This window comes from Canis lupus, chromosome 25, assembly GCF_011100685.1.
Source record: "Canis lupus familiaris isolate Mischka breed German Shepherd chromosome 25, alternate assembly UU_Cfam_GSD_1.0, whole genome shotgun sequence".
Lineage (NCBI taxonomy): Eukaryota > Metazoa > Chordata > Mammalia > Carnivora > Canidae > Canis > Canis lupus.
This window is the reverse complement of record NC_049246.1, coordinates 20716992-20743048: the sequence shown is the minus strand read 5'-3', so window position 1 is coordinate 20743048 and position 26057 is coordinate 20716992. Positions and strand designations below refer to the sequence as shown.

The 26057-nt window shown below is 38.8% G+C and overlaps 1 protein-coding gene across 6 annotated transcripts; it reads left to right on the top strand.

Annotated features, from left to right (window-relative positions):
- Positions 1 to 2237: 2237 nt before the first annotated feature.
- HPF1 (histone PARylation factor 1) lies at positions 2238 to 24677 on the top strand. Of its 6 annotated transcripts, XM_038573582.1 has the most exons (10): positions 2920 to 2977; positions 3810 to 3902; positions 6519 to 6678; positions 8328 to 8339; positions 8648 to 8834; positions 9103 to 9201; positions 16615 to 16765; positions 20412 to 20499; positions 21636 to 21808; positions 24424 to 24677. In XM_038573582.1, the coding sequence occupies exons 2-10, from the start codon at positions 3837 to 3839 to the stop codon at positions 24553 to 24555; spliced, it is 1068 nt and encodes a 355-aa protein (XP_038429510.1). In that variant the 5' UTR covers positions 2920 to 2977; positions 3810 to 3836; the 3' UTR covers positions 24556 to 24677. The 6 variants fall into 6 exon arrangements, with proteins under 6 accessions (XP_038429514.1, XP_038429512.1, XP_038429513.1 ...); XM_038573586.1 differs by lacking the exons at positions 2920 to 2977; positions 3810 to 3902 and adding an exon at positions 2238 to 2422 and having other exon boundaries at positions 24424 to 24671; XM_038573584.1 differs by lacking the exon at positions 3810 to 3902 and having other exon boundaries at positions 2840 to 2977; positions 24424 to 24671.
- The last annotated feature ends 1380 nt before the right edge of the window (positions 24678 to 26057 follow it).

Here is a 26057-nt window from a genome sequence, read left to right as displayed (position 1 = left end):
GCCTGGATGCCAGCGAAGGGGAAGTCAAGGTCCATTATCAGAAAAGTTAGCAACCTGTCCTGGCAGCATTCCACAAACAAAGCCACAGGAGCCAGATCAAACCAGACAGGCCTAAGAAAGCCAGAGACCAAAAAAAAAAAAAAAAAAGAAAGCCAGAGACCCTGACCAAGGAAGGGAGAAAAGATATGAAACTCTGCTCCCCCCAAAAATCCCCTCCCCAAATAATAAATATTCCACTCCTTAATTAACAACTATCAATGAAGGATGGGCACCAAACCCCAGGGGCGGGGTGAGCAGACTTGAGCTTGCCTGACCTCACATCTTGGAAGTGTTACTCTTTCTTTTTTATAAGCTCTTCATAGGCATCACTCAACCAGTGTGCCTGGTCTAACCTTGAATTCTTTTCTTACAATGGGACCAGGAGCCTCCAGCAATATCCTGGGCACGGGCTGGGCAGAGGCTTCAGGGCCAAGAGGTCTCCTCAGTTCACCTAGCAGCATACTGAGGTGGCAAACTTCATTGCTGTCTTATTTTAAGAAATTGCTACAGCCACCCCAACCTTCAGTAACCACCACCCTGATCAGTCAGCAGCCATCAACATCAAGGCAAGACCCTCTACCAGCAAAAAGATTCCACTCAAAGTTCAGATGATAATTAGCATTTTTTAGTAATAAAGTATCTTTACATTAAGGGATGCACATTTTTTGACATAATATTATTGCATATTTAATAAACTAGTATAGTGTAAACATAACCTTATATGTATTGGAAAATCGAAAAACTCATTTGACCGACTTTTTTGTGATACTTGCTTTATTGCCATGGTCTGGAACCAAACCCAAAGTATCTTCAAAGCAAGCCTATATAATAAATAATAATAATAATTTGATATAATATTTGTTTAATTAAATTGAGAAAATCATCCAGAAAAGCAGAACAAGAAGACAAAAGAGATAGAAAATAGGACAAGTAAGATGAAATATCATTCAAGATATTATTATGTTCAGATATCTGAATAACAAAATTCTAAAAAAGAAGAGGATACAGTGAGGGAGGGAAAAGATAGAGAAAATTAGCAACTAAATAATACCAGAAAAAAACTCCAGAACTGAAAAACATAAAATAGAAGAAAATTATTAAATAAATAATTCCAGAAAAATTTCCAGAACTGAGAGACATGTATTTCAAGGTCAAAAACAGCTAACCAAATACAACCAGCTCAATAAAGATGAGAAAAGACCTGTAACCAAGATACATGATTGTGTCTGAGAACACTGGGAACAAAGAAAAACCTAAACCTTTTTGAGGGGCACCTGGGTGGCTCTGTGGTTGAGTCGGCCTCAGGGGTGATCCCCTGGCATCCAGTCCCACACCCGGCTCTCTGGCCGGGAGCCTGCTTCTCCCTCTGCCTGTGCCTCTGGCTCTCTCTGTGTCTCTCATGAATAAATAAAATATTTTAAAAAATAAAATAAAATAACTTCTTGAGACAAAACAGAACAGAAACAGGTAACACATAAATTAGTGACCAGAGAATGAGGTAGGTAAATGTCTCCCTACTCCTTGACATTAGCCCAATGGGGCTGATTCCGCCCTGACCTCCAAAATCATAAGATAATATATCTGTATGGTTTAAAAGACAAAAGGAAGGAAGGGAGGGAGGAAAGGAGGAAGGAAGGGAAGAAGTCACCAATGAAGAGCAGGAATTATGCAGTAAAATTTCTCAGTGGCAACCCAGGAAGCTAAGACTTAGAGAAGCAAGCCCTCTAACACTCTAAATATTATTTTCAACGGAGAATTCTATACTTAAAGAGAGTTACAGACATGAAAGGTCCAATGAAGAAGGGAAAAAAATAAAGGCACCTGCCTGCAACATTCCTCAAGCAACTCTTGGAGCGTATGTCCCACAAAAATGATGGTCAAGAAAAGGGGGACGCCTGGGTCCCGGAACTAGTTCCCTATCGGGCTCCCCTCAGGGAACCTGCTTCTCCCTCTGCCTGTGGCTCTGCCTCTCTGTGTCCCTCATGAATAAATAAATAAAATCTATTTTTAAAAATCAAGGAAAGGGAAGAAGATACAGATCCAGGAAATAGAGGATGTTGCGAGGGATGACCCCGAGCACCTTCCAGAGGGGTCAGGAGGGGGCCGACCCCCGACCTCCGACCCCCGACCTCCGGGACCCTGCGGGGCCGCTGCTGGAACCCTGCTGGGCATAGGCATCTAGGGGGGTCCCGCCAAGACGCGGGTTCTGATTCTGTGAGCCCGCGGGGGGCCTGAGGTTCCGAATATCTAACACTCTCCCCAGAATGCTGACGTTGATGGTTCTGCGACTACACTTTGCATATGGCACGGGCTAGTAAGCGCGATCCAGACCGTAACACGGCTGACAGAGAAACCGTGAGGGAAACCGATTTGCTTGCGAGAGGTAATGAACGATGAATTCGCGTTAGGTAAGAATAGTATCGTGGAGGAGGGAGAGATGAAGGGAGGAAGACAGCGATTTAATCTCTTAAATAAATAAAAATGAAGGTAGAACGACGGTTTGGGTGAGGGCAGGGCGGGACATCCAGCCCTGCCGCGGGTCAGCACCTGAGGAGGAAGGCAGGGCCACCTTCGCGGACCCGACGTCGGGCCTCGGCTCTCCGGGGCGTCCCTGGCGGGAGCGGGAGGGGCGTGCGCGGGGAGGAGCCTGCGCGGAGATGCGCCCGCAGCTGCAGCGCCCTCCGGCCGCGCTCGGGTGGGCGGAGCCTCGGCCGCCTCCTCGGGCCTTGTGGGGCGGAGCCTAGGCGGAGCCTTTCCCTTTCATTGGTGCGGCTCCGGCGGCGCGAGGATCCGGATTGGTGTCTCTTGACCCGGCAGTAGTCGGCGGCGCCCGGAAGCAGTCGGCGGGACGCGGGATTCCGCGGGATTCCGCGGGCGCCGCAGCTGCAGAATGGCTGGCGGCGGCGGGAAACGCAAGCCCGGCGGGGAGGGGCAGCAGGTACTGCCATGGAGGGTGTGTGGGATCCGCAGGGCGCTTTGGGTGAGAGGGCACCAAGGGGCAGCACCTTGCATTTATCCGGCAATCACTGAGCGGCTGCTGTATTCCCGGAACGGCGGTCTGCTCCGGGGCCGCGCTTTCCCGCTCTGCTGGGGTTTGGAGCAGGGAGCGCCCTTGCATTTTTCCGCCCTCCTCCCGGTGCGGTTCCCTGGGAAGCAGTGGTTCATTCGTTCAACCAGCAACAGTGACTGGAAACCGATGATACGCCGGCAGTGCGGGCGCCGCGGTGTCCAGAGGCGTCGTGCAGTCACGGCCGCGTCGGCCCACCTGCGGAGGCTGCGCACCGCGCATCTCTACCTTACTGTGAATACTTTGTTGGCATTGTAATGCTGTTGTGTCGGGTGCTGCGGAAACCCTGAAGGAGGGTCTGAGGCCCAGGGGGTGGCTCAGGAGATCTTTTAGGGCAGTTCAACGTGGACGCTGCTCTTGGGGGCAGAAAAGTGAAACAGGGGATGAAAAATAAGTGTAGAGGATGTTTGGGTCCCGCGGAGCTCGGCCTGGCTGGACTCGGAGATGGGAAATGGGACCTGGTCATAAAGGCGCCAGCGAGGGGTTGCGCATCGAGTATGTGCGTGTTCTCAGACTTTTGCACGATTTCAGAAGTTCTGTAGCAATTAGGCGAGTCAGGCAGGAAAGAAGTATCACTGTGATAAGGACAGTTTTCAGAAAAATCACTTCACTGTATTATAAGCGGGATAGAGCAGGGCAGCGTTAGGTTAACTGTTGGAGGGCCCTGTTCTGGGCATCACTTATATTGGCTCATGCTTTCTAGGTGAAGAGTCAAGGATGAGTGTAGCTTATGAAGGGGACAGCTGCTCTAAATTCTAGTTTTTGGGGATTTGAGGATGCTGAAATAATGTGTGAGGTAAGACAAAGCTAAAAAAATACTTATTTCCTGTAGAAAGTGCTATAAACTGCTTTGAGTGATAGAAATAAAATATCAAAAGGAGTCTGTGGAGACCGCAGCTAACAGTAAGAGCTGGCATTTATATTATTATGTGGTACGACTCTTAAGTGTATTTTTAGAAACAGTTTACTTCTCTTTAAAATTTTTTTTATTTATTTATGATAGTCACACAGAGAGAGAGAGAGGCAGAGACACAGGCAGAGGGAGAAGCAGGCTCCATGCACCGGAAGCCTAACGTGGGATTCGATCCCGGGTCTCCAGGATCGCGCCCTGGGCCAAAGGCAGGCGCCAAACCGCTGCGCCACCCAGGGATCCCGAAACAGTTTACTTCTAACAACCCTGTGATACACCTATCATATGCCCTATTTGTAGATGAGAAAATAAGGCACAGGTTAAGGAACTTCCCCAAGGTGACAGCTGGAAAGCAGAAGCTCCAAGAGTCAACCCAGGCAACCTAACCATTAGGCAAAACTGCCTTTCAGCAAAGTAGATTAAGGTTTTTCTTTCTAACATTTAAGTTTGAACCAGTCTTTGAAAGCCTAACCAAAGACCATTATAAAAACAAAGGGGAGGATAGGTCAGCACTTGATATGTTCCCACTGTTGTGCATGTAAATGGAGAAGCAGCATAATGTGGATGAATCTGCGCTGGAGCCAGCCCACCTGGGTATAACTGTGCCTCCACTTTCTAATTAAGGACCCAAGGGAGGTTAACTTCAGTTTTCTCATCTGTAAAACGTGAAGAATAGTATCTAGCTTGGAAGGTAGTTGTGAGCATCGAATGAGTTAATTCATAGAAAGTGCTTAGAACAGTGATCTGGCACATGGTAAGTGCATAATAAGTATTTAATATTATTTAAGTATTGTTTTTAGTATTATCAGTATCCATTTTTGGGTCCATATTTCAACAGCCTTTTTGTTCAATTATTTTTTATGATCTCAGACACGTTATAATCCTTGGTAAAATAAACTGTTATTGGTCAATGCATGGTCCTCTTTTACCTTATTTAATAGTATAAAAAAACACCTGTTATCCATTGCCCTACCCAAGAACTGAAACACTTAACGATAGCTCTGCGTGTATTCATTCCTCGCCTATCTTTTCAGCCTTTCTGACACTCCATTTATGTAGCTACCATCCTCAATTTTGTTTTCTCCTGCCACCTTTTTATAACTTTATCACAAACAATATTTATTTGTTCGTTTTTATTTTTTTTAAAGATTTTATTTATTTATTCATGAGAGACACATAGAGGCAGAGACACAGGCAGAGGGAGAAGCAGGATCCATGCAGGGAGCCTGACGTGGGACTCCATCCCGGGTCTCCAGGATCACACCCTGGGCTGAAGGCGGCGCTAAACCGCCGAGCCACCCTGGCTGCCCTATTTGTTGTTTTTAAACCTAAGGCTGTCGTGCTGCATGTAAACTTTGAGGACTTTTTTTTTTCCTTCATTGAACATATTATTAAGACTGGTCTATATTGTTGTGTGTGGCTCTATTTTCCTTTTCCCTGGGCAGAATATTCCATTGTTTGAAATCCTGTAATTTTGTATCCTCTTACCAGTAGGCCTTTTCATTTGTTCTGTTTTCTGTTCTTAGAAACAGCTATCAACATTCTTACATATAATCTAATTCATAAATACATTTTGTATACCTTAATGCATAAAGTAATATCAAACCCGAGCCTGCTGGGAAAATGGAAGAATATGACTATGAGAAACATCTAGGTTTCTCAACCTCACACTAAGGACATTTTGTACCTGATAAGTGTTCTAAGGGAGCTATCCCTGTGCATTGTATAGTGCTTAACAGCATCCCTGGCATCTCCTCCACAAAATGTCAGCATTCTCTTCTAAATTTATGACAGCTAAAAAGTTCTGACATTATTAAGTGTGTCCCCTGGGAGGCAAAATCCCTTCTGGTTGAGAAGCACTAATACAGGTGGAGAGGAAAATAAAAAGGAAGGAACTTAATCTAAAAAGAAAGGAGTTAGGCTCCTAGAAAGAGAAAAACTGATTGCTATTTACAAAAGATACCTAACCTCCAACTGAGCATTTTCTTTATAGAAATTTATCAAATACACATAAAACATAGCACACTTACACAATGAACATACTGCAGAGATACTAGAGACTGAGTTTTAAGCCTAATGCTGGCATTAAAATGCCTTTTCTGAAATAACTGTTTTAACTGACAAATCCCCTTTTATCTAGTTATTTCTGATAATTGGTTTCTGGTGTGATCACTGAGTCTAAACAAAAGGCATGATGACCTGTTTACTCAAAGCAAAACCTGCCTATTGCTTGTTCTTCCTGATCTTTACCTTTTTTACTTGTTTTTTATTTTGTTTCCATAATCTTAGAGAAATATATTTAAGGACTTGATGTGTGCATCCCTCTTGACTGCTATGTATTATACACACTGTTTTCCTTTTCTCTTTGCCCAAAAGAATCCCTGGATTTTATTCAGAAATACCATTTGTAGTTTTAAAGAAAACATGTATCAGAGCTGAGTGAACAAAAATGAGCAATATTGTTACTTCTGGGGAAACAAAGTTTTGTATGTTGATTTTCAGTGTGAAAAAACAGTTGATGTGAAGAAGAGTAAACCCTGTGAAGCTGATGTCTCCAGTGACCTTCGAAAAGAAGTAGAAAATCATTATAAGCTTTCTCTGCCTGAAGATTTCTATCACTTCTGGAAGTTCTGTGAAGAGCTTGATCCTGAAAAGCCAGCTGGTGAGTTGCTCCAGAATCATTCTCCTGCTTCTACCAGTGGAAAAGACAGTAGGAAACCGGACCGAGGATCTAAGCAGTTCACAGAAAAGGAACTTTTTCAAAGATCTGTCTAAGAGAAATATAAAATAATGCTATAATAATATGTGACTATCACCTGTTATACTTGCAAAGGTAAATAATTTCACAACATGCTTTGATGAGGGTTTGAGAGAAAACAAGTACTTTGATAGGTTGCAGGAGTTTTAGTATAAATGAGCAGTTCTACTTCTAGGAACTCAGGGATTAGGTAAACCAAAAATTATGTTCAGTGATATTTATTGAAACAAAAATGGGAGATGGCTTAAAGCCCATCAGTAACACATCTATCAATGGATACTCATGGTTTTAAAAGAACAAGGTAGATTTTAGATAATATTTCAAGTGAAAAATGTGTATAGAGTATGCTACCATTTGTAGTTTTGAAAAAAGTCAAGGACACGCATATTCCTATGTCCTTTCTGTGTGTTTGTACTATCTCTGGAAGGATACACAAAGAACTGGTAGTAGTTGTGACAGAGTTGCTTTTCACATGTTTTCACAAGTGGGAGAGAAATACTCCCATACACTATTGATGGAAATGTGGATTAGTAGATAAGTGAATTTTGGCGTATAGCAAAACACTTAAACTATGCAGCAATTTGTCTAAAAATATTTATGACTGCACAAACATATTAGCAAAGGGGCCCCTGGGTGTCTCAGTTGGTTAAGCATCCAACTCTTGATTTTAGTTCAGGTCTTGATCTCAGGGTTGTGAACTCAAGTTCCACATTGGCCCCCCACACTGGGTGTGGAGACTACTTAAAAACAAACAGAAAAACCATGTATTAGTAAAGACATTCACTGAAGCATTGTTTAGAAGAGTAAAAGAATTAAAGCAATAAATGTCTATCAATAGAATATCATATCATACAGCTATTAAAAATTATGAAAAAATACTTAATAGCATGGAAAAATACTCAGTAAATTTGAAGACAGAACAGAAAACAAAAAAAAATTACAGCATGATTTCCTTTAAAATATCATAGACGGGAAGAAAACATTGTTATTGTGTACCAGACTATTAACCTTGGTATCTCTGGCTAATGAGATGGGTGACTCTAGTTTTTTGTTGTTGTTGCTTTAAAAATTAGAGTATGCTATCCTAAGCACTTACCCCTTCTAAATAAACGGTTTCTAGGCCTTTATTCATGTTGTTACCTCTTGGAAGAATTTTCTTCCTCTCTCCATTCCCACCTTCATACATATCCAGGTCCCGCCTGGAGTGCTTATTCTCTCTTAAAAGAAGCAACAAGAACCCATCTGATGTTGTAAAAGCGTATTTTGAACACGTACGTTTGAAGTTTACATTCCATGACTGGTTTCATTTAACCAATCTCCCTTTGTGATCTGTGGAAGGAGAAAGAAGATAGAATCATCTAGGATTAGGGTTGTCCAGAGGCAAGGGGATTGAGAGTGATAGCTGAGGTAGGGGGAGGGGAAAGGAAATGTTTTCATTAGGCACATTTTATATTAAGTAAACTGTTTACCCTCCTTAATGTATATTCACTTACTGTCTTGTCTCTCCCTTAATATGGGTGTGCTACAAATACTTGCGGCTAACAACAACATAGTAATGAGACAAGGTAAGTGTTCAAAGCTCTAATACTGCCCATGAGAATACAAAATAAGAAACAGCAGTATGTTTGAAATGTAATCAGTGGTAAATTTAGGAGAAAATCTTAAATATAAGTGCCACATTTTCATTGCTCTGATTTTTCATTGAGTATGACTGATGTCTTCAAATATAACTGAAGCTCTTTTACTTTGGAAGCTCTCTCTCTTTTTTTTTTTTTTTTAGGAAAGTTGCTTAGAAATAGTTTACAAATAAAAGATCTTATTTCCTATCCGCCTTCAGAAAGTTATTATCTAAATAAACTTACTTAACTTATAGATTCACTTTCCACAAGCCTTGGACTTCAGTTAGTGGGTCCTTATGATATCCTTGCCGGAAAACATAAAATGAAAAAATCAGCAAGCCTGAATTTTAACCTTCACTGGAGATTTTACTATGATCCTCCGGAGTTCCAGACCATTATTATTGGAGATAATAAAACTCAATTCCACATGGGATATTTCAGGTAAAGGATCTTTTCTTCTCTAAAATGCAGCTACCAAGCTTTCTAATGAGTATAAATAGGCATTAACTGGACTCACCCAAGATGAAGGACATATTTTCCTTTGATTGATGGATACATAGTATCTGATGTTCTTGATATTGTCATTCTCACCTACCCTAAGATGAGTGGATTATTTAGGTTGAACCTCACTGGTTTTTTTCCTTTCCTTTTAAATTATGCTTTTTCCTTTTAAATTAAGCTAAATTTTTAATATCTTTTGCTTGAACAGGGATTCTCCTGATGAACTTCCTGTATATGTTGGTACAAATGAAGCAAAGAAAAACTGCATAATTGTTCAAAATGGAGATAATGTGTTTGCTGCAATCAAGTAAGAAAATATTTTAATCTCTCATCTATAATATTTGGTTACAATTTTTGTACTATTATATCAGTCCACCTTTGAGGTAACTCCAAAACTTTAGATTTCTAAAAATCATTTCCAGGACTTTTGCAGATACTCTTATCCATATTACTGTTCTACTTTTTACCAAAACAAAACAAAACAAAACAAACAACAACAACAACAACAAAAATACTCTTATGTAACTAATTACTTTAAGGAAAATATTAATCTTGACTTGATTTCATTAGTCCCATAGCAAAATCAAAAGATTTTTATACATTTTAAAAACCATCATTAAGAGTTTATTATAAGAACCCATTGGGTACAGTTCTAACAAAGATTTAATGCGGTAAAAGCAGGTGCTCATAAATTGTTGAATCACTATATTGTACATCTGAAACTAATATAACACTATAGGTTAACTATACTAGAATTAAAAAAAAAAAAGTCAGGTGCTCATAAAATTCTTGGAAGGACCAATGGAGCAGACCAAGCCTCCAGGAATGCCAGTTGTGTGGCAGAACTGGCTCACTCTGCCACTATGGGGAATCAAGATCTTCTGACATGAGTGGCTTTGATTTAACCTGTGGTAGTAAAAGGGATGCCCTGCCTCTGCCTCAACTGTGATGGAATTTAAGGACCAGGCACTGAAATCTGCACTGCAGTGCTATAGAACCATCAGGTACCCCTAACTGTACTCACTAGTAGAAACAGATACACAGTGTCCACCTAGTATCTCTTCTGCCTTTTGGTTTTCAAGGGATTGTATCTGAAGCTAGGCCCCACATAGAGCCTGAGCTGAGGAGTAGTGTGGGAAATGTAGCAAGCTCTTATGTAAAAGGCGCTTGGAATGGAGTTGAGTGAGCCCGTCCACACTATACCAGCCACAGACTGTGACCTGAAGCCATCTGGCAGCAGCTATGCAGTTCACGTTCTAATAAAATGAAGAAAGCACTCTTTGTCACCTTATATATAAGTAGATCATGTTTTCTGTGACCTCTTTTAATAACCTTATTTTTTAAAGATGTATTTTGGGATGCCTGGGCGGCTTAGTGGTTGAGCATCTGCCTTTGGCTCAGGTTGTGATTCCAGGGTCCTGGGATCAAGTCCTGCATCAGGCTCCCCACAGGGAGCCACCTTCTTCCTCTGCCTATGTCTCTGCCTCTCTCTCTGTGTCTCATGAATAAATAAATAAAATCGAAAAAAAAAAAATACCCAGATATTCTGTGCAGCTTAATAGTGTAAATTTACAGTAGATAATTTAAACCACATCAACCAGTGCCCCTTCTAGACTGCTGCATACGTACTGATGTATCTAAAAGAGCAACTATGTGGTAGATGTCCAAAACTCTTTGTCTTCTGATACCTCTGAGTTTTTTATAAAATGTTTGTTATTTATAATCTATATATTCTTTTAAGCTGTTGAGATTTATTCCATTTAATTGGTGGTATTTTTATTAGAAACTGTAGTTGTTTACTTGTTTATTGTCTCTCTCTTGCATTAACATAAGTTCCATGAGAGCAGAGATGCTTTTCCTTGTGCACAATACTTGCTCTGTAATAGATACTCCATAAATCGTTTATTTTTTCCGCAAATACTTTGGGCATGCAAAAATGCCTAATTTTTCATTAGTCTTATTAGTCTTACTAAAAATCTCTTTAAAAAAGAAAGATAAAATGGTTGTCTGAGATAGTCCAAGACTGTTCTGATAATTAAAAAAAAAAATTTAAACTTCTGGGAGAACACACACACAAAAACATTGGTAATAAATTTATAATTTAGGTGAAAACCAGAAAGTATTTGAGTACCTAATTTTATTTCCTTCTTTTACTTAATCAGCACACTCAGTTTTTTTTTTTTTTTATTAAGATTGTATTTATTTATTCATGAGAGAGAGAGAGCGAGCAAGAGAGAGGCAGAGACACAGGCAGAGGGAGAAGCAGGCTCCATGCATGGATCCCGACACAGGACTTGATCCCTGGTCTTCAGGATCAGGCCCTGGGCTGAAGGCGGCGCTAAACTGCTGAGCCACCCAGGCTGCCCAGTTTATTTCTATATCAACCTGAAGAAGGTCTTTATAAGGAGGACCATTTGTAATAAACAAATTATTTTTATGCCCAGAGAAACTAGTTTGTTTGTGCAGGATTTAACGATAGCTAAAGAAAGGGATGCCAGGGTGGCTCAGTTAAGCATCAGTTATGCTCAGGTCAGGATCTCAGGGTCCTGGGATTGAGCCTTGCATCAGGCTCCCTGCTCAGCGGGGAGTCTGCTTTTCTCTGTCTCCCCCAACGCCCCCCCCCCATGTTCTCTCTCAAATAAGTAAATAAAATCTTTAAAAATAATAGCCAAAGAAATGCAAATTCAGCCAGCAAAAATTAGTAGATTAAATAATGGTAATACTCAGTGATGGTTAGGATGTAAGAAATCTTACTGATAGAACTGTTAATTGGTAAAACCTTTATAGAGAGTAGTTGGAATAGGTTATTTAAATATTTTTCACAGGGATCTGTGGGTGGCTCAGTGGTTTAGCGCCTGCCTTCTGCCCAGAGCGTGATCCTGGAGTCCCAGGATCGAGTCCCACATCAGGCTCCCTGCATGGAGCCTGCTTTTCTCTCTGCTTCTCTGTCTCTTTGTCTCTCTGTCTCTCTCTCTCAGTGTCTCTCATGAATAAATAAAAATATTTTAAAAAAATAAATATTTTTCACAGATTTCTTGACAAATAATTAACATGGCCAGGTATTGAACTACATGAACCGTTATACTCTTAAATCAGCAATTTCATTTCTAGCTGTTTATTTTATTTTTTTTAAGATTCTATTTACTTATTTGAGAAAGCGCAAAGGGGAGGAACAGAGGGAGAGGGACATGCAGACTCCATGCTGAGAATGTAGCCTAACATGAGGCTTGATCCCAGGACCTCGAGTTCATGACCTAAGCTAAAATCAGGAGTTAGTGGCTTAACCACTGAGACACCCAGGCACTCCTAGCTATTTTTCTAAAGAAATTTTGGACAGGTACACAAATATGTGTATATATTAGAAATTATTTTAAAACAAAAAATTGGAGAAAACATCCAGCAATAGAGAAAATTAGGTAAATTAATATAGAATGTCAGTACACTTTAATGCCAGGTTATTGATTTATCTATTTGGAAAGATGTTTAATACATTATGTGAAGAGATCAAATAAGAGTAGTGTGGGATGATTCCATTTTCCTATTGTCTATAAAATATAAAATATTTATCTTTGGACCATAAAACTAAGAATTTTTTTTTCTCTTCACTTTTTATTCCTTTCTTAAAACAATTGTAGCAATAGTTTTGACCCCACAGGGTCCCCAGACTACTCTTTGATAACTACTATTTAGTTAATGGTTTCAAACCTGTGTATCAGAACCTCATGAGTTACTGGTTAAAAGTACTGTACCTTGAGCTCTGTATGTAGGTCTTACCTCTAGAGATGCCTCTTCAGTACATCTACAATAAGACTCAGGGAATGTCTTTTTAAAATACGTGTTACAACTATATCTAAATGTAGTCCAAAATTGTACTTCTATAATTTTAGTTAAATTTAAATGAACATTTGAAATGAACATTAATTTAATAAATGCTTACTTTGTATGCAAATACTATGTAAAACAGTTGTTACTTAGTAAAAGAATGTGGCCAATAGATCAGATCATGAGAAAACTTGTCAGATAATCTTTTTCCCTCCTTCCCTGCTGTGTCCATATTCTTTGCAACCCTACCTCACCATACTGGGTAATGTGGATTATTACTGGAGAAGTGATTTTTCAAACGTAAGCTCAGAGTACTTTTTTAACCAGTAACCCAGGAGGTTCTTATATGTATTCAGAAGCCTAACTAGCAGTTATCAAACTCTGATGTGTGGATTCTCAGGCGTGCCTAATACTTTTAGCAGCCTGTGAGTTCAAAACGACTTGTGATCTATCATTTTGCACCAGTGGCACAAAGGTAATGATGGGTAAATTTGATGACACTTGACAGAAATCAAGGCAGTGGCACCAGACTTGCAGTTGTTATTGTATTATTCACAGAAGTAATATAATGCAAATGTCATTTAAGAATGTCAGTCATGAAGCAGTAGAGATTATTAAATCTCTGCCATCAAGTACATACATCTCTTTAACATTCCCTGTGGTGAAATGGGAATGATGTGAAGAGGATGTCTGCATACTCAGATGTTAAGGTTTGTCTCAAGGAAAATGGTTTTGTGTGTTTAAGTTGGTAGCTTAACTTCACTAGTTTACTTACATACAAACTCTGGATATTTTGAAATGAGTATCAGGCAAACATGTTCTCAGATGACCCAAAGAAAACAATTGTGACTTTATTTGTTGTCAGTAATAAAATTTAAGATTTCAAAAGCAAACATTAGAGTCAAGGAAACTTGTAACCACCATTGTGAGCTTGATCACTTTACACTACCTACAGACTTTTTAAGTGAGATTGATGGTAACACTGATGAATATGATTTTTTTCACATTGTGATATAATGGAGAGAATATTTTATTTTATTTTATTTTATTTATTATTTTATTTTATTTTATTTTATTTTATTTTATTTTATTTTATTTTATTTTATTCCTTTATAGTTAACATATAGTGTTATATTAGTTTCAAGTGTACAGGTCATTCAGCAGTTCCATATATTACTCAGTGCTCATCAAGATAAGTGTGCTCTTGGGGCAGACCAGGTGGCTCAACGGTTTAGCGCCGCCTTCAACCCAGGGCCTGATTCTGGTGACCCAGGATCGAGTCCCACATTAGGCTCCCTGCATGGAACCTGCTTCTCCTGCCTGTGTCTCTGCCCCTCCCTCCCTCCTTCTCTCTCTCTCTCTCTCTCTCTCTTGACTGAATAAAATCTTAAAAAAAAAATAAATAAATAAGTGTGCTCTTAATCCCCACCACCTCCCTTCTAGTGACCATCCATTTATTCTCTATAATTAAGGATCTGGATTTTTTTGGTTTGTCCTTTTTTCCCCCTTTTCATTTGCTTCTTAAATTCTGAATATGAATGAAATCATGGTATTTGTCTTTCTCTGAGTGGCTTATTTCACTAAGCAGTATACTCTCTAGATCCATCCATGTTGTTGCAGGGATTTCATTTGTTTTTGAGAGCCAAATAACATTCCATGGTATCCTATACCACATCTTCTTTATCCATTCTTCTGTTGATGAACACCTGAACTACTTCCATAATTTGACTATTGTAATTAATGCTGCAATCAACATAGGGGTGCATATATCCTTTTGAATTAGTGTTCTTTGGGTAAATACCCAATAGTGTGACTATTGGATCAGATAGTGGGTCTATTTTTAATTTTTTAAAGATCCTCCATACTTTTTTCCACCATGGTTGTACCAGTTTTCATTCCCACCAACAGTGCATGAGGTTTTCTGTTTATCCACATCCTCACTAATACTTGTTGCTTCTTGTGTTACTGATTTTAGCCATTTTGAGTGTTGTGAGATAGTCTCTCATTGTAGTATTTATGTATGTATATATGTATGTATGTAAGTAAATCTCTACACCCAGCGTGGGACTCAAACTCAAAACCCCACAATCGAGTCACATGCCCTTCTGACTGAGCCAGCCAGCTGCCCCTCATTGTAGTTTGGATTTGCATTTCCTTGAGTGATGTTGAGCATCTTCTCATGTGTCTGTCGGCCATCTCTGTCTTTTGAGAAAAGAGATACTATATTTTAATTGGATTATTTATTTGTGTTTGGGGTGTTGTATCAGTTCTTTATATATTTTGGGTATCTCTCATGAATAAATCTTTAAAAAAAAAAAGTATGGGCAGACAGCTACTAAGTACCTTTCGTGGTGGAAGCCTTCATAGACAGGATATTTTACCTAGATGAATGTATAAGAACTTACTACAAAGACTGGGAAGAAGGGTGTTCAGGGCAAGGGTATAGAATATGAATGGAAGTATGAAAACAAATGGCACAGAGTACTTGAAGCTCTGTATCCCTATATGCCAGACAGGGTGAGGAAGACATAAAGATTGATTTATGTAGGCTTGATACGATCAATCTGCTTTTTATGGTTAATGTAAATACATTCTCTTGAAATCCAGCTGGTTAAGATTGAAGGTAATATTAAGTGTAATATATGTACTGTGATCTGAAGACAGCGATTTTGGTGGTCTTTGGCTTCTGTGCACTTTAATCTACTTAATACTAATTCTATAGTTTTGGGTAATTTGATTATCCTATGTGTCTTCAGTTTCCTTATTTGTAAAATAGGGATAAGAATAGCACCCACTCTATTCTAAGCTCTTTTACAGTGCCAAGCCTGTAGCAAACTGTCAAATATTAATAGTGAAGAGAAGCAAGTTTCCTCAGAGTCTGGAGGTGGCTAGAGAGGAATGGGATTGAGTTGTGTGTCCCAACTGAATGCTGTTGCAAGCTCTCTGTCTTACACTTGACCTTCTCTGCTGGCAAAGTCTTAACTTGGTTATGATAAAACATGAAGTTATTTCTATAAGTGGCATTAACGTATTGTACTTTTCACATGTTTAATTTTGGGGGTGCCTGGGTGGCTTCAGGTGGTTAAGCATCCAACTCTTGTTTTCAGCTTGGGTCATGATCTCAGGGTTGTGAGATGAGCCCCACATTAGGCTCTGTGCTGGGCATGGAGCCTGCTTGGGATTCTGTCTTCCTCTGCTCCCTGTGTGTTCTCTCTCTCTCTCAAAAAAAAAAAAAAAAAAAAAAAAATTTAGATTGTGCTTATAAATTAGCTTTGATTTCTTTTTAGTTTCTAAATTTGTCTTACAACAAACCTGTTAGATAACATTTGAAAAAAATCTGATCTTAAGTATTGTAAGTATCCTCTGGTTCTTTTTTAAAAATCCTTTTTGGGGGGATCCCTGGGTGGCGCAGCGGTTTGGCGCCTGCCTTTGGCCCAGGGCGTGATCCTGGAGACCCGGGATCGAATCCCACGTGGGGCTCCCGGTGCATGGAGCCTGCTCCTCCCTCTGCCTGTGTCTCTGCCTCTCACTCTCTCTCTCTGTGTGACTATCATAAATAAATAAAAATTAAAAAAAAAAAATCCTTTTTGGTATGTACATACTATTTTCCTCTGTTATGCTATACTTCCCCAAAGCAGTATGAAATGTGAATGTCAAGTGATACGGCTTAAAATTTATTTGAATGTCAGCTTTTTAAACATCTTTTATATTTTATTATATTGCTTTTCTCTTGTTTGAAGAAACCTATTCGGGATTTTGAGAGAACTGTTGATAATTATTCTGCAGTCTTTTTCTTGCATGGAATTTGATGTCTATAACACATTCCCTTAACTTCCCGAGATCTGTGTACTTAGTATAGTGGCCTGCATAATAATGAGGGCTTTTACTTCTTTTTCAGATTATTTCTGATGAAAAAACTTAAGGAAGTAACAGATAAAAAGAAAATTAGTCTCTTGAAAAACATAGATGAAAAACTCACAGAAGCAGCCAGAGAACTGGGGTACTCACTGGAACAGAGAACCATGAAGATGAAACAGAGAGATAAGAAAGTATGGTTTAAATCTGTTAGTCTCAGACTGTTTTGCTATTTAATAGGGTTTTTTCCTCTCTTGAGTCCTTCCCTCCTACACTTTATCCCTCTCTTCTGCTCCATCCTAAGAAAAGCTAGATGTGACCCCTCAAGGGCTCCCTCCAGGACTGCCCAGTACTGGGATTGCTAGAAGGATGCACCGAAGCAGGGCTTGGGTGGCTCTCAGAGGTGGTTAGCAGGCTGAGTCACTTGAAGAGACAGTGCTGCTCTGGTTGCTAGCTTATGCCAGGACTTCCTACTCTTTTAATCTTGTTTTACAGTTATTCATCTCATAAAATTGAGTGAAAGAAGCTTTGTGCATAGTATTTACTTAAATTTCTTTTTTTATGGCTAAGAATGGTTGTTTTAGCACAAGGTGTTGTGGGGGAGTAGTTTTATGAAGGTGTGCCTCACTCTTTTGGAGGACGGTGTGCATTAAGATTTGCTCATTTTCTGCAGCAAATGTGTGTATAAGCAGTCCTGTCTCTTCCCTTGTTGATCCTATTAGCATTTCCTTTTGCATCTCTTCTAAAACCTAGTATGAATGGAGTGTTTTGTAAACAGCAAAGACTTCTGGATCTTGGTTCCTTTTGGTTTTTCACCTAAAAATTTCAGAATAAGTTAACAGACAATATAGAAGAATTCTGCTTTGGGGTGAATAAGAATTCTATAGGATTTTACATCTGGTAAAGAAGGATATCTGTCACTGTGGAATGAGGGCAGCGGCTGGTTCATCTGAAAGTTCTAGGCCAAATTAAGTACTAGTTATTCCTAGATAAACTAGCACTGGTAACTAAGTAGTTAGTGTATTTGGTTATTGAAAGTCACTGCGGGGGCCGGGGGGGCATTTTAAAATTACTTCAAGGTGTTATGTTGCCATTTACCTTCCTAGTTTCCAAAAGGAGCCTCTCCCACCTAATGAGTAGAAAGAATGGTAGCATTTCTTGCCTCATATTTATGTATTCCTAATTTATCTTAACTAAGTACTACACTTCTGTGGACAAAATAACTGATAGCAAATTCTTTCATCAGAGCCTTATTTTTCTACCATCAATTATAATTTATTTCAGATGAGATTTCCTCAGTTCTTCCCCGTAACTATAAGATGACATTGGAGTTTAAATTTCATACGTATGTTTGGCCTGGCTCCCTTCCCCATGAGGTTTCTTTTTAGAAAAGAATATTTTTTTTTGTCCACGAAACTAACTGGTAAAAACATAAAGGGAAAAAAAAGAACTTAAGAAGACAACCATGATTTTATTCTCCCAGAGACAACAGGTTGATAATTTTGCTTTTTGTTCTTTTTCTATTAAAAAGTTTGTTCTTTTTTGTTGGATATTCATTTAATTCATATCTTTCTAGTTCTGAAAAATTCAATTCCACTTGTATATGTGCATTAGTGACTTTGTTCTTTTTTTTTTCAATTCTTTATTTTTTTTAAGATTTTATTTATTTATTCATGGCAGACACAGAGAAAGAGAGAGGCACAGACACAGGCGGAGGGAGAAGCAGGCTCCACACCGGGAGCCCTATGTGGGACTCAATTCCAGGACTCCAGGATCACACCCCAGGCCGAAGGCAGCACTAAACTGCTGGGCCACCGAGGCTGCCCAGTGACTTTGTTCTTATGTAGTATTCTGATGATACCTTATCATGCTTTGGAATGCAAAGCCCTCATGAGTTATCTCATGTGACCTCTCCAACAAATCGCAGAGGAAGAATTATCATCCTGTGTCATAGATCAGTAAATCAAGGTTTATAGAGGCTTTGTTTCTTGTTTAAACTTGTAAGTGACCTCCCTGAGACCAACATTCACATCTTTGATATTTAGCTTTCTTTCCACACCATCTTACTGATTGCCTATATGCACTTTACCTTTTTTTATACCTAGATTTCATTTTTAAAAATGAACACTGATTTAATGTTGCTATAAAATGAGGATACATCATTCCATCATTCTGTCCTCTAATTTTGATGCCTTAATCTAAGGCATCATCAAAATCCCCCACCTTTGCACAGGTTTTTCTAAATTTGTAATCCTATTTTTCATAATAAAATTAGGATTCTGGCACTTTGCTAATATCTCTTTATGGAAAATTAGGACAGTTAAACATCTGAAAAATACGAAACTATGTACAGCCCGTGGTTTTGTTGTGTCAGCCTGAGTGGAAGAGAAGCTAGGCCAGTAACTATATCACTGGTTTTTTCTTCTGTCATGATCAGTACTGTTCTGTGACCTGCCTTTTTTAGGCTTCCAATTATTATCATTTCATTTTAGAATGGCTACAGGGCACTGTGCTTATGTTCATAGCTTAGGTTGCTTAAAACTTGTCACAAATAGGGCAGCCCGGGTGGCTCAGCAGTTTAGCGCCGCCTTCAGCCCAGGGCGTGATCCTGGAGACCCAGGATCCAGTCCCACATCAGGTTCCCTGCATGGAGCCTGCTGCTGCTCCCTCTGCCTGTGTCTCTGCCTGCCTGCCCCCCTCCCCCATGTTTCATGAATAAATAAATAAATCTTAATTAAAAAAATTTTTTTTTCACAAATACAAATCCTGCCATATATAACCTTCTGTACCTTTCTTTGCATACTTATTTCCTTAGAAGAAATTATTAGATGTAGTATTGCCAGGTCCAGAGTGATTTAGAGTGATTTTGTGTGTTGTTTTTCTTTGCTGGTATTTCGTTTTGTGGAGTTTTTTGTTTTCTTTGTTTGCAGAACTACCATGTACGAGTTAAGCTAGTTTATATTCCTACCAGCATGTATGAGTGCCGGTTCTCCCCATACCCTTGCCACTACTAGGTATTTAGTCTTTTCCATTTGCATAAATATAAAATGATGTGTCATTATTTTAATTAGTATTTCTTTGATTATAAAGGACATTAAGTATTTTTCATTTAGTTGTATTTCTTCGGTGAACTGCCTGAAGTTTGAACATTTTTCTGTCAGGGTTAGAACTCACCTTTGTTACTTGGGTTTTAAGTTGGATGTTAGCCTTTTCCTTGTAAGACTCCTTTTAGTTTAAAGACATTTATCCTGTTTTTATTGTGATATATATTGCAGGTATTTTTTATCAGTATCTTTTGTTCTTGATTTTTACTTGATTTTTAAAATTTTTTGTAGTCAAGTCTAGAAGTCTTTTCTTTGTCCAATCTAAAATTATTAAAAATATTTGCCTTCTAGTAGTTTCATTGGTTTTATTTTTACATTTAATTCTGGTATCCAGCTGCAAATTATTTTTGTATAAAGAGTAAGATATGACTTTTTTCCTCCAAATGGTGGGCTATTGTCTGAGAACTTCTTTTGAATAATTTGTCCTTTATTACTTAAGAAAGAGTGAAAGAAGCCACAGAGTGGGGTCATGTGAGTGAAATAGATTTTAAGATCTAGAGATTTAAGTGAGAAGACTTTAAAACAAAGAGCTGATTTTGGGCTTTTAGCTAACTTTGAAGAAATAGTATTAAACTTTGTGGGTTCCAGATTAAATGAAAAGTCATTAAATGTTACATTTTGACAGAAGTATTGCAAGTTTGTGTGCATATATTTTGGAGAGTTTGTTGTTTTTATCTACCATGTCTATTTTGTTTACCAATAGTTATATATATATATTTATTTTTTTTTAATTTAGGTCGTGACAAAGACCTTTCATGGTGCAGGCTTGGTTGTTCCAGTAGATAAAAATGATGTTGGGTACAGAGAACTCCCTGAAACAGATGGTAATGTATTTCTTATGTGAACATGTGTGGAAGGTCTTCTTTGTATGTATTGAGAAAATAAGTATGCCTTTTGTGGGATAGTCACTAGACTTTAGGGATAAAGAGCAAGCTCAAGTTTTAGGGTCAGTCAGGCCGTACTTTTACTATTGGATTATTCTCATGGAAATAGCTTGTCAAAAAAGAAGTCTAGAGATACTGTTCAATATCTTTATATGCATCCTGAGATCTGATGTACACTGGCATCCAGAAAGTAGTGGGGGAAAAAATACCAAAAGCCAAAACAAAAATATTAAGCCACTGGCTTTTTAAATCTAGATAAATGCTGAAAGTTTTCTATTTGTTCTTACCTCAATTGTACTTTTACTGTGACCACATTTTGGTAAAGATTTAATTTGGCGGGATCCCTGGGTGGTGCAGGGGTTTGGCGCCTGCCTTTGGCCCAGGGCGCGATCCTGGAGACCCGGGATCGAATCCCACATCGGGCTCCCGGTGCATGGAGCCTGCCTCTCCCTCTGCCTGTGTCTGCCTCTCTCTCTCTCTCTGACTATCATAAATAAATAAAAAATTTAAAAAAAAAATTTAAGATTTAATTTGGCAATGATCTCTTATTTCTTATATTGTCTTTTTCTCTGTGTTTTTAGTACAACAGGTAGGACAGGGCAATAAAGAGAAAACTTTATGGCCTGTTTTGGAGGGTTTGTTTGTTTTAATCCAACTCCTAATATGGACTAGCCCAGAGATGGACTACAAATGATCTCTGTTGCCGTATTTTTTGTTCTTTTCCAACCAGTTAAAATGGAAAAACATTCTGTGAGTTCAGTTAAAAACAGGGTGGGTCAGATTTGGCCACAGTTTGTTGATCTATGGACTAGCCTACTAAAAACCTTTAAAAAGCTTATGTATAATCGTGATTGCAACTATATCTATAGTAAAATAGTCACCGTTTGCTAATACACAAATCTTTTTTGTTAAGCCATTTTTCTTAAATTATAAATTGCCATTTTAAATTCTAGTACCACCCAAGGTGGCATTTGTTGCAATAGTTACAAAAATTGATGAGGAAAAACCCAACTTAGAATCTTTTTATCTTTGATGATGGGTGTAGATCATCTTTTTATATCCTTGGTTTCTTACAGCCAACCTCAAGAGAATTTGCAAGACCATCGTTGAGGCACCTAGTGATGAGGACAGACTAAAAGCTTTTGCTCCCATCCAGGAAATGATGACTTTTGTGCAGTTCGCTAATGATGAATGTGACTATGGTATGGGGCTTGAGCTAGGAATGGATCTCTTTTGTTACGGCTCACACGTGAGTAAGAAAAAAACAACAAACAAACAACTTCCCAGCCATCACCAGACCTTCTCTTCCCTACTTCACCCCACATACAGGCATACCAGAATATGAATATTTATGCCCTCAATAGCAGGGGTAGGATATAAATTCAGCTTGTGTGTTCAATGAATTTTTTTTCCCCAAATGAACTTTTTGATAAGCAGATGTCTGAAAATATTTGAAATTAACTTTGTATTCTGCCAAAGGTAAATAACCAAGATTATTTGCCTGCCTTCAGGTTTACATTAAAGTGAATTTCTTATTAGATGTATTATAGGAATATATATGCCCCTTTAGTTGGATGTGTGTATGGGTATGCACATAAAACTTTCATAGGGCTCCATTTGGCTTTCCGCTGTGGTGGTGGGGGGTATTTGTTCTATTGTTTGAATTCCTAGATGAAAAATAAATACTACCTAGTAGTCCCCACCTCCTTCAGCCCCCTACCCCGCCTTATCCATGGTTTCACTTCCTGTGGTTTCAGTTAACTGTGGTCAACTGTGGACCAGAATTAGATGATCCTCCTTCTGAGATACTGTCAGAAGAGCAGTATAGTGACCTAACGTTGTATCACAATGCCTATGTCATTCACCTCCATCATACTATGTAGGCATTTTATCATGTCACACTGTTATATGAAGGGTTAGTACAATATTTTGAAAGCCACTACATTCATGTAGAACACTTATAACAATATACTGTAATAGAAGCTATCTTATGTTCTCACTAATCTCTTATTTTGCTTAATTTATAAATTAAACTTTATCATACATATGTATAGGAAAACAGCATAAATAGGGTACTGTCCATGGTTTTAGGAATCCACTCGGGGTTTTGAAGCCTATCCCTTGTGAATAGGTGGGAGCTACTATATCTTAAAATAGGCTTTAATTGAAATTATTTAAAATATAGTTTTTCAGGATGTCTGGGTGGAGTTGAGCGTCTGCCTTCGATTCAGGGCATGATCCTGGAGTCCTGGGATCAAGTCCCACATTGGGCTCCTTGCATGGAGCCTGCTTCTCCCTCTGCCTGTGCCTCTGCCTCTCTCTCTCTCTCTCTCTCATGAATAAATAAAATTTTTTAAAAAATAAAATAAAATATAGTTTTTGTTTTTAATCATCATGACCTTTGCTTATTAAATAGGAAAAACCTACCTAACAGTTAAATCAGTGCTTATTCACTGTGGTTGCCTCAAGGTGTAGAGTCTATAACATGTTCCTAAGGCTACATTGTTTGGTTTTAAATAACATCTTTCCCACTTAGTAGCTGTGTAAGATTGGGCCGTTTTTCCAACACCATTGTACCTGGGTCCTTTAGCTGAGATGTCTGCGTGTGTGTGTGGACATGCGTACGCACGCACACACACAGTTTCTCATTTAACCTATGGGTCACCTACGAGGCACAAGAGGTAAACCATCTTGCTCAGGTTCACAGGCAGACAGTTCCAGAGTTAGTGTCTAAATCAGTAATTCCCAAACTGTAAACTATATAAAGATCTGAAGATAATGTTAAAATGCAGACTGCTTCAGTGCATCTGGGGTGAGGCTTGAGACTGCATTTGTTGTACTCCTGGGTACTGGTAATGCTACTGCCTGTAGACTAGTGTGAGCAGCAAGACTAAAGCAGGTGCTAACTTCAGCATGTATCACAATCATGTGGATGGCTATTCAAACAGATTGGTGTACTTACCCCTACTGCCCCCCCACCAAGGTTTGAGTTCTTGGGGGACTCTTAGGAATTTGGATTTCTGACCTGTTACCAGGTCAGGCTAATTAGAGCAGGCTATTTTGAGAACTCTGCTGTAGACCATATTACAATATTTTTCTGCCTGCCTTATATATGGCTATTAGAAAAAATAGTCAAAATGTTTAACAGCTAGAATAAGTCATTGACCAATCAGAATAATGCTGGGCCTGCCAAAAACTGAATCAGTTTAATTGAAAATAATTGGCCTGAGTACTAAACAACATATGAAAAGACTTAGCACAGTACTGAGCATCTAGTAAGTGCTAAATGTCATCAACAGAAGCGTTCCCAGGTTCTCTTTAAGTATATATAAAAATAGCAGTAGTCTAAGTCACTTGATAAAACCAAGGCAGTGACAAGGGATGGAGCTGGGTTACATGGTGGGTTGGGGAGCAGAAAATTTGAAGATAAAAGGGAATAAATGTGACTTGATAACTCAAATTCCGCATACCTCTTCATATAGTATCAACTAAGGAAAATGATGATTAAAATCTTAACTGGGGATAACACTAGAGAAGAAAAAAAGCATTTGAGCATATAGTTTACCTTAAGATGCCCTTAAGGTAAAAATGATGATCCTTATCCAAGAGAATTAAGGAAGCTTAAAATTTTAACTTATAACTTAGTTTTCTTCAGAATTTTCTTCAAGATGTACCATTAAGTCTTTTAAAACTACAAGTTTGGCCTCTTGAACAGAATGTGTCAATTCACTTCCTAACCAATTGAGAAAGTAGCTAAAATGATTTGGACAGTGCTTTGTTAACAGCTTTTTCTGTGTATTTTTTGCTACTTACTAGGGCATCTGCTATGTTCTCTGCTTAATGTTACATTCTTTTATTTTTCAGTATTTTCATAAAGTTGCTGGCCAGCTTTTACCTCTTGCATATAATCTTTTGAAGAGGAATCTCTTTGCAGAAATTATTGAAGAACATTTGGCAAACAGAAGTAAAGAGAACATAGACCAACTCGCAGCCTGAGAGTCGGCTTCCTTTCAGTGTACAGTACTTTAAAGCATTAGTATTAAACTTGTGATTTTTTTTGTTTTGTTTTTAAGGAATACAGAAAATAAATTGATGGAAACCTATACCAAAAACTTTTATAAAGCTCTTCTAGCCCATCTCTTTCATGTGCAGATAAATGGCAGTCAGTCCTCTGAATGGAGATGTTCTAATCCCATCTGAAAGACAACCAAAGTCTCCTCCGACATGTCACAGGAAGTCATGGTCTCCTGCCCGTGGATAACTAGACTGTTCTCTCATCAGGGAATCCTGTTTCAGTATTTAACATATGGGCAACTAAATATTTATTTCTCAGACTTGAGTTAATAATAGCTATAGCTTGGGACACCTGGGTGGCTCAGAGTTTGAACGTCTGCCTCCATTTGGCATTGAGTCCCACATCAGGCTCCCCACCGCAAGGAGCCTGCTTCTCCCTCTGCCTGTGTGTGTCATGAATAAATAAAAACCTTTAAAAAAAAAAAAAGCTATAGCTTTAGAGACTGGATTTATAGGCAGTGGGGAAGGCATACGGGAAGTAAATGGGAGGTGCCTGACCCCAGAGGTGCCAAAGCTGCATTTTAACAGCATCTCCAGGTGATACGTATGTAGTTCAGGTATCCATTAGGTATATTCTTTAAAACAGTTCCTTGACTCACTACATTTACTAATCAATATAGATGAGACTATTGATAGTATAGTGTACTCTACTATACCATTAGTTTAGATATTAAAGTTTTCTGCAAATTATATCATTGGATTTCTAGCACAAGTCCATGATTACAACTGTGTTTTACCAGATTCACATCCTCCTCAAGCCTGACAAAACGTCCTTCATCTTAAAAATAGCAAAAACAAAACAAAAAAAAACCCAAATGTAAAATAGCCAACTCTGTGGATTGGGCTGAAGAGCATATAAAGTTATTTTCCTTTGTATGAAGTTCAAGACAAAAAAAAAAAAGCCCTAGGTCATCTCGTAAACCCCACATTTTGCAGAAGATTGACCTGAGTTACCCAAAGAACTTCTGTTGAATTGTCAGTCTCCAGAGTCACTTATCCTGTCAGCTGTCTCCTTAAAATAGTATGAGATTTTTTTTTTTTTTTTTTTAGTTTTATTTATTCATGAGAGACCCAGAGAGAGAAAGGCAGAGACACAGGCAGAGGGAGGAGCAGGCTCCATTCAGGGAGCCCCATGTGGGACTCAATCCCGGGACTCCAGGATCACTCCCTGGGCTGAAGGCAGGTGCTAAATCGCTGAGCCACCCAGGGGTCCTGAGATACTCTTTTTGATATAAAGTATGAGTAGACTATCGGCAAACACTTCCAGCCAGGATCTTTAATTTGAGCAGCTTGTCTCATCTCCCTAGTTAAGCTGCAAGCTTTTTAAGATGATGAATTTTTTCAGTATACATATCCCCCTCAGTAACACCTTTTACTATTTGTCGAACAAAATGACCCTATTACATGCTGCTCACTAACTGCCA